Source organism: Rissa tridactyla, chromosome 2 (assembly GCF_028500815.1).
Source record: "Rissa tridactyla isolate bRisTri1 chromosome 2, bRisTri1.patW.cur.20221130, whole genome shotgun sequence".
Taxonomy (NCBI): domain Eukaryota; kingdom Metazoa; phylum Chordata; class Aves; order Charadriiformes; family Laridae; genus Rissa; species Rissa tridactyla.
Window position 1 is genome coordinate 13,432,612 of NC_071467.1, and position 8,572 is coordinate 13,441,183.

The 8,572-nt window shown below is 47.4% G+C and overlaps 1 protein-coding gene across 2 annotated transcripts; it reads left to right on the top strand.

Annotated features, from left to right (window-relative positions):
- Positions 1 to 597: 597 nt before the first annotated feature.
- KLHL38 (kelch like family member 38) lies at positions 598 to 8,315 on the top strand. 2 transcript variants are annotated; one of them, XM_054193505.1, is made up of 4 exons: positions 598 to 789; positions 1,344 to 2,819; positions 4,243 to 4,348; positions 6,289 to 8,315. In XM_054193505.1, exons 2-4 carry the CDS (start codon positions 1,470 to 1,472, stop codon positions 6,573 to 6,575), a joined length of 1,743 nt encoding a protein of 580 aa, XP_054049480.1. In that variant the 5' UTR covers positions 598 to 789; positions 1,344 to 1,469; the 3' UTR covers positions 6,576 to 8,315. The 2 variants fall into 2 exon arrangements, with proteins under 2 accessions (XP_054049480.1, XP_054049481.1); XM_054193506.1 differs by having other exon boundaries at positions 598 to 759.
- The last annotated feature ends 257 nt before the right edge of the window (positions 8,316 to 8,572 follow it).

The following is an 8,572-nucleotide window of genomic DNA, read 5'->3' on the forward strand; positions in this document are numbered from 1 at the left end:
GAGCTGAGGTCCTTACACAAAAGGCCACAACCTGATATTTTCTATATGAAATATCAAGGAGCATCATAAAGTGCTCCAAGAGTGAACTTCATCTCTGCTTGTCAGAGGGAGCTGGGCTCCCCCTGCCCACCTTGGGGCAGCCCTGGGCGCAGGGCTCCCGGAGCACCAGCATCTCCCACCAGACAGCAATGGGCTGTCGCTCCCCAGATCTCTCCATAAGGTGGAGACACGGTCCATCCCACCGGCATCCCTGGAAGCCCTTCTTTCTCCCTTTTACTCCATGAAAGTAGGGTGACAGTGCATTACCTAGCGTTGCAGACTGTTTACAGGCTTCTAGAGTTCCCAGGCACTTTAGGACAGGGTCCTGCCGCTCTTTCCGAGCAGACGGCCAGGACTTTTATAAGTGAACTTTCCTCTCCGTGTCTATTTATTATATGTAAACATTTGCCAGAAAAACACCACTCGGGCATGCTCAGTAGTGTCCAGGTCATTGCAAAAGGCAACAGCGGCGTCACATGTGATAACAGCGAGAAGCCCGTGTGCGCCTATTCTTAGCTCTGGAATGTATACAATGCCCCACCGCCTCGCCGCTCCTGCGCGCTGCTCCCCAAAGCGGCAAAAGTGACTTCAGAATAAACACGTCCAGAAATCACCCTCTATGAATCACTTACCTACTGAAAGAAACATCCTGTGGGTTTATAGGTTTTTTTATCCAGGCTCTAGCTATGGAAAATCTCAGCAGAGAATAAACGACAGAGAGTAAGTGCATGCAGTGAAGGACAACAGAAGGTAAACGTTTCTACCCTACCGTTTCACTGCAGGTTGAGCAGTTAGCCATGACAATAGATACTCATCATATTTTTCTGCCTGGCACTTAATTTAGTCATTGTGTGTCTGATTAACATTTTTTTTAAAAAGCACAGCTAAGCAGAGTTAATAAATAACCGTTTTAATGCAGATTCCCAGTCTCTAGGGTTTCTTTTGCCCTGCTGCAGAGTTCAGCTCTGCCAGATTTACATTCTTTGGGAGTGACTAACTCTAGGGGAAAGAGGCGCAAGCTACTAAACTGCTAATACTTTAAAATAGTGAATAAATGTCTAAGCGCATTTATTCAACGTGATTAAAGCGAACAAACCAATTGCTTCAGCCATCCAGCTTTCATCCCAAATCAGTGAGATAACTTCAGTGCTTTTGCTTCTTGCCAGGGACACAGGCAGTGCTGACCTCAGAGCTGCAACCTATCTGATAACTTCATGAAAATTTTAAAGGGTCTTAGCGACCTTTTAGCTTCTTTATTAGTTTCCCACTGTGCTTAACCCATGTTCCATTTTTATGCATAACAGTGAACGGATATTTAGATCAACATCAAAGTCCCGATTTGTTCCCTTGGATCTGGATACTTCAATAAAAGCTGCTAAGAATTTGTTTTTTTCTGCCAAGTTCGGAATTCATCTCTCTCCTATTTCACTATGGAGGAGGGATCCACTGAGGAGTTTCTCTTCAAAGACCAGGACTTCTCCTCTGAACTGTTGAGGCAGCTGAACGCTCTGCGGCAGAGCGGGATGCTGACTGATGTTACCCTCTGCTCCGGGGGCTTCGAAATCCCCTGCCACCGAAACGTGCTGGCTTCCAGCAGTCCATACTTCAAGGCGATGTTCTGCAATGACTTCAGAGAGAGTCGTCAGGCTAAAGTCATCCTGAAGGGCATCGATGCTGAGATTTTGGATCAGCTTATCCTTTACGTTTACACTGGGGAGATTCTTATATCCACTGAGAATGTCCCGCGCCTGTTGGAGACGGCCTCCATGCTGCAGTACACTAAGCTGTTCGAGGCCTGCTCTGCCTACCTCCAAGACAAGCTGACTCCTGACAACTGTCTGAGCATGATCAGACTGGCCAAAGTCTTGAACTGCCAAAGCCTGAATAAGAAAGCCAAGGCTATGGCTTTGAAATGCTTTCCTGAGGTGGCCTCTTCTGAGGACCTGAAGGACCTTTGTCCCTTGGAGCTCATTGATTACCTTGGGGACGATGAGCTCTGCGGGGAGGAGGAGCAGGTCTTTGAGACACTAATGGTCTGGATCCGGCATGACCTTCAGGCAAGACAAGGCTACATCCAAGAGTTGTTCAAGAAAGTCCGGCTTCAGTACGTCCATCCAACTTTCCTCTTCCACTTCATCGCCAATGACTCCCTTGTTCAGTCCTCACCTACTTGCAGGAGCATCCTTGAGTCAGCCCGGAGACAAATGTTTTCCTTGTACAGCACCAACGCACCTGACATCAAGCCCATGCTGCATGTTCCTCGCAGGTACTCCAACCAAGAGTTCCTCATCATCATTGGTGGCAGGAAGGACAGCCAGCAGACGACGAGGGACGTCCTGCTTTATGATGACAAGACAAACCAATGGCTAAGCCTGGCCAAACTTCCCATGCGCCTGTACAAAGCCTCTGCAGTGAGCTTACACAGCAATATTTATGTGCTCGGAGGGATGCCCGTTAGCAATAAGAAAAACCCAGTCAGTGATAATATTTACATTTACTCCCTCAAACTCAATCAGTGGAGGTTGGCTGAGCACATGTTAGTTCCACGTTACTCCCACAGAAGCTTGGCATATAAAAATTATATTTTATCGTTCGGTGGAATTGGTGAAAACCAGGAAATCCTTAATTCTGTGGAAAGATATGATAGCGTCTACAACACCTGTGAGAGCATGGCAAAGATGCCTGTTGCCGTCCTTCACCCTGCTGTGGCTGCCAAAGATCAGAGGGTCTACCTCTTTGGGGGAGAAGACATTATGCAAAACCCTGTCCGGCTGATCCAGGTAATGGTCAGTCCTGCTTGGCGTAGGCAGTTTCATCTAGGGTATTCAGCAGTGCATCCCTCTCCTGAGGAAATCAAACCCCCAAATAAACTTTATTTGGAGTTGCAGCAAGAGGCAGGATGAGTTGACACATGGCTTCAGGGAAGTTTTGTCTGCAAGGAGCATTGCAACTCTTTCATTTTCCCCTTTGAGTGTTTTTCAGGCAGAAGCCCCGAGGTACTTCTCTGGGTGTCAGTCAGCTCTGCCACTGGTGGGCACTGGGGCCAAGGCAGCCGCAGGTGACGCCATGGCAAGCAGCGGCCGACCCCCTGCCTGGCTTCATGCCTGTAGCCAACCTCACCAAAAACAGCGTTTTCCACTCAGAGGTCGAGCTGGGGTCTCAGCTGCGCACCTGCTCGCTCGCAGCAAAAGCAAAGATTCGCGATCATTAGAGCAATTAGATTCTCACTCATCAAAGGGCCAGGACTTAAACTGACAGTTATTTCGCATAAACAGTTGTGTTAAAAATGTGGCTGCTGCCACATGTTGCTGGCTCTCTGCCTGCTTTCAGTGGTTACACTCTATTAGGAGGAAAAAAAATTACATTAAATCCTTCTTTATCTGATTTGATGCTTTAGCAACTTTGTAGTGTTACTTTTCCCATGAGCGTTTCTCACTGGTTTAGGTGTTTTAACTAAGAAGGATCATGAAAGGCTAAGATGGCAGCCAGCACCCTTATGGTGATAACACTACTTGATTATCAGGGGGAAGGAAATGTATTTATCAATTAGCAGGGAGATGTCCTGGTGATATTTGCTATATTAAGAAGCGGATGACGTGACATAAAAGTTTGTGTCCCCAGATACAGATGACTGAATGATCATCATCTGGCAACAGCTCTTTTTCTCACATAAATTGATGACTGAGATACCACTCTAAGTCACATCAACAAGTCCCTTTGCCAATCTGAGGGCATACCAGCCACCAGCACAAATATAGCAGCTGGGCAAACGCGGTGGCTGCCAGCAGAGATAGGTGAAGTTGAGGTTTGTTTGACCAGAAAATTGCTAAGGCTAAAACAGGAATACACAGAATAACTGGAAAATGAAATGTAATGGCTTGCACTTCAGGAAAGCGTTATCCAGGAATTACAGTGATTTAACAGTCATACAAAGATTTACAGCTGAGCAGCTTGCATATGGCAGACACACTCTGCCTTAGTGCATGCGCTAGCATCTCCTGAGCAGACAAGCCTGGAGAACTAGAACGCTTTCCAAGGGGACTTATTAGGAAAAATGTGGGTAAATGCTCGGATTTCCAGCAGTTCAAGCCAGAGGATTGTATTCATTAGGACAAAATAAAAACCGTAAGCTCCTCTGTAATTACAATTGCCAGTTAAAATGCAACATAAACAGCTGCATTTGTATCTTTATTTATTTGTCAGGTTTACCATGTCTCCAGGAATACTTGGTTTCGGATGGAGACCAGAGTGGTGAAGAATGTCTGTGCACCAGCTGTCTTGATTGGAGACCAGATTATCATCGTAGGTGGTAAGGGCTCTGTTTCACTTTCCCTCCCACCTCCCCCTGCCCAGATCCTGCAGGATTTCACTGCCTTCCTGCTTGGGGTGCTCCCTCAAAAAGCACATGGAGCTTGGGATAGGGAAGGAGGAGTGCCTCAACCCTCCATACACATCTCTCATGGGGTCTCACAGCCATGGAAGTGGGGACAATTTCTCCACGGGGCACCTTCTTTCTCCAAGTAGCAGGACCTGGGTGGGGGTAAATTGGGGAAAAGCCAATGCAAGTTACAGCTCTGCAGAAGCAGGGAGGAAGCCAAGGACATGGGGGTCCTGCTCCTCCCCTGCTGACTCACAGCCCGGCCCTCCCTGACTGCTCTTCTTGGAAGGGTGGAGAGTGCGGTCACCACAAGGCCATGGATGGCTTGTTGGGACGGGTGGACTGCAGGGCTGTGAGGGGTCAATCAGCCCTGTAGCTGTCTCTTGGGGGTAATTGTGAAATGTCCTGAGAGGGCCATGAACCACTCCGAGAGGGGAAATTTCGCAGTGTCTTTTTCAACCTGTGGATCAGGCTCTGCCCATGGCACTTTGATGGATCACATCTCATTGGTAGTTTGGCACTCTGCAGTCCTTAATGCAGCTCCCCTGACCACAGGCTGGCACGAGGAAGCATGTGTTAGATTATTTAAGAGAAGACAAAGGGAAGCTTTAGCAGAGCAGAGGACTGAACCCATATCACGCAGGACTCAAACGTGGCATCATCTCTCAGCCAGAGGCCACTGCTGCCCTTTGCAGTGAGAACAGGGGAGAGCTGAGTCAAAAGATCCAAGACTGTCGGGCTCCTGTGTGGCAGATTACTCTGACCTCAGACCACAGTGCCTAAAATACAGCATTTGCAACTCTCTTTATTTTCAGATGCATTAATTTGATGCCTGTATTGACCCATCTGCTGCTGCTGAGCTTAAGTTCTCTATTTATTTTTTTTATTTACCTAACAAAAGCCACAGAAATTCATGTTAACTTTAAAGAACTTTCATTTTGCTTGAAAGTAGAGAGATTCACCACGGTAAGGTTTTCTTTACCAGCTTCCATGCCAAAACATTGGCCAAACACTCCTAGTTTATCAACAACAGTAAAACCCAGAAAAATAACATTTTCTCTTAAAAATAGCTTTCGTCACATTTCAGGTCATCTGTGCATGACTGGTCACATCATAACAAAGGGGAGTGGGTTGGCCCAAACAAGACAGGCCTTGATTTTTCTTAGGGAAAGTGGCTTCAAGGCCCAAAGCAAGTTTGTTTGCCATGTACATGGGGAAGCTACTGCTGGTTACCAAGCTTCCAGACCTCCATTGATCCTGGGAACCAGCCCTTACCTCTCGGCAGATGCGAGGTTACATCACCCCTCAGTGGAAGACCCGTCTGTTGGGTCGCTGGGCATGGTGGCCAGCACAAATGCATCACTGAGGGCTTTGGGAGTGGAGCGAGTGCCAGTGGCACTGTGCTGTTGAGTACCCAGCTCCATTCAGTAGACAGCTATGACTCCAACCCAACAAGGCATTGTTGTTCCCTCCCCACATGCCATTGGTTTCTGTATTTCCAAGTGAAGCTCTAGGAGTCTGTCAGGTGAAAAGAAATACTTCAGGACTTTTGAAGGCACATGCAGAAAACTGCGAGCTCCAGCTGTGTTTGACAGGTTGCTTGACTGATAGGATGGGGTTTCTTGTGTTCATTGAGCCTTGGCTGCCAACATGATATGAGACAGGATGAGGACAAACAGGAATGGAAGACAGGCAGATAGGCATTCTTGTGACACATCATCGTTTTCCAGGTTAGATATCTTAATTCTGCCAAATTATGTACCTTTATATTAAGTTTTATTGAAGACTAGCAGGAAATATATTATTATTCCTTCTGCTGGCCATAAACTCTAATTCCCATCTGTCTCTCCCATCTCTGGCTTCACATTTAGGGTACACCCGGAGAATAATCGCTTATGATACAAAAGGCAACAAGTTTGTTAAATGTGCAGACATGAAGGACAGACGAATGCATCACGGGGCCACTGTCATCAAGAACAAGCTGTATGTGACAGGAGGACGATGTCTCACCGCGGACAATGTTATTGAGGACTTGGATTCCTTGGACTGCTATGACCCAGAGACCAACACATGGACACCAAAGGGAAAACTGCCACACAAACTCTTTGACCATGGGTGCCTTACACTCCAGTGTGTCCCCTGTTCTAACCTTCTCTAAATGACCTTTGGCACTTCCCAGGACGTTTTGTGCTTTCCTTCCCAGAAAGGACGCACCTTGCTCTGCAAAGAGCACACGGGGAATCCTCATGGGGTCCCACAAGCTCCTGACCTTGACGGCACCAGCGGCGTTAGTCATTCCCCAAGCGCTCTGCCAGAAAGGTCACGAGCTTTGTGCTCATGCCGTATTCACCTGACCAGTATTGCATGTGCTGCTAAGCCCAGCCCGGAGACCTGACCCAGAGCCTCAGCAGAAAATAGGAAAAAAACCCTGGGTAAGATCCTGGTGCGGGATTTGCCCTTGTACAGACTTTAAAGTGAAAGGTGAATAGGAATGCTGTTATCTCCAGGGAAAATAAGATCTGGGTAACCTGGATTTGTGTTAGCATGCAAGCTCAGCTGTGTGCCATGATCCTTTGCTACTCGGTGCTGACTAAGCTTTCCATTTCAAGTGGTGGGAGCATTTGGAATAGGAAGCCCCAAGCTCTAGTTTTGTAACCAGCCCAACAGCAGCTGCCTGCGCTAGCTATGGTAGTCATAAGAAATAAAATGTTAGTGTTCCTACCATCAAACTGGAAACCGGCAAAGGGCTGATGCTTCGATCTGAACTCTCACATTGCAACAAGGTGCAGCTTTGACTTCTCTGAGCTACCTCTCTTTCACAGTGCGGGGGAGATTTTTGTTCCATCTGCCTGCTCTCCAAAGGAGCAGGAGAAGGGGGAATGGAAATTAAGGTTGTCTGTGTCTTCTTTATCGAGGGGTCTTGTTTTGCAGCGAGCTTGCTCCTCCTTTTGCATCGGTCATAGATGCGGGGTTGGTTAGGAAGCCCTTTGGCTGATGGAATTCCTGAAATCTGGAATAGCAGAGAGGACACATGGAGGAAAGGGGATGTAAAAGAGAAGAGGTATGTGGGAGGAACAACTTTTTTTTCCTTTCTCCTCTCTCCAAACCACTGGAAAACAGCAATGAGAGAAAGCCAGTGACAGGAAACCAGCTTTCCAAGAAGAGCAAGTCTAAGTCTGCCACTTGGCAAAGCAGCTCTGGCTCCACCAATATTTTTGTGGTGTTCTGCCACTACGTGCATATTTTTAAAGGGAGGGGATTAATCATCAGATACTGAACAAGCTGTGAACTGGTGTCAGGTCACCAGGCTTGGTAAGTTTGCTGAGACAGCAAGGAGCTTCAAAGATAGGACCTATGACCACCATCCAGAGAAAGGATGGCAGAAACAACACCCCTTTTCCTCATATTTGAGAGAAAATGGGACTTTTCCACAGGTACAGGATGGCATGAGGAAACCACACTCAACCCTCCTCCTCATCGAAGGCTGCGCAGCCATGTGGTCACCACCACGTTGCAGGACACCAACTCCAACTGCTAAGATTTCCTCCCATAATTCTGTATCTGGGAGCAGACGGGTGACAGAAATAGTTAACGAAGCAGAGGGCTGGAAAGAAGAATTGTGTATCAACTGCTGTTTTAACAATGCAAAATAAAACGGTTATTACTGTTTGTATGAGCTTTGTGTTCAGGAGTCCCCATTGTTCCCTCTGCATTGCTGATAAAGGGAATTGGTTTTGTACCAGCAGTTTTTGCCAGGGTTTCCTTCTAAGGATCTGAGTAAACCTGCAAAAAACGAGTGGGAACCCAAACTCATCTCCCAGCTCGGAAGCCTTTGGCTATGTTTCTGCTCTGTCTTTCAGTCTATATCATCTTCTCCTCCCAGTGCAAAGCAGGGCTAAATCACACCACTTGCCAAATTGGACGGGAGCAGTGATTCATTCTGCTTCCTCACAGGCCAGCTCCAGCTCTCTGGAGAAAGAAGCCTTGTCATGGCCAATTATGGAAAGTCTGCCCCAGGGAGATGTTTATTCCTAACCCTGCGGTGCCGCCTTCCCAAACTCCTTCCTGTTGTGACCCCACTCAGCTCTGAAACTCCAGGAGACGTCCGTTGCTGCCATGCATCTTAGCTGACACGGATTCCTGCCAGGCTCGTGA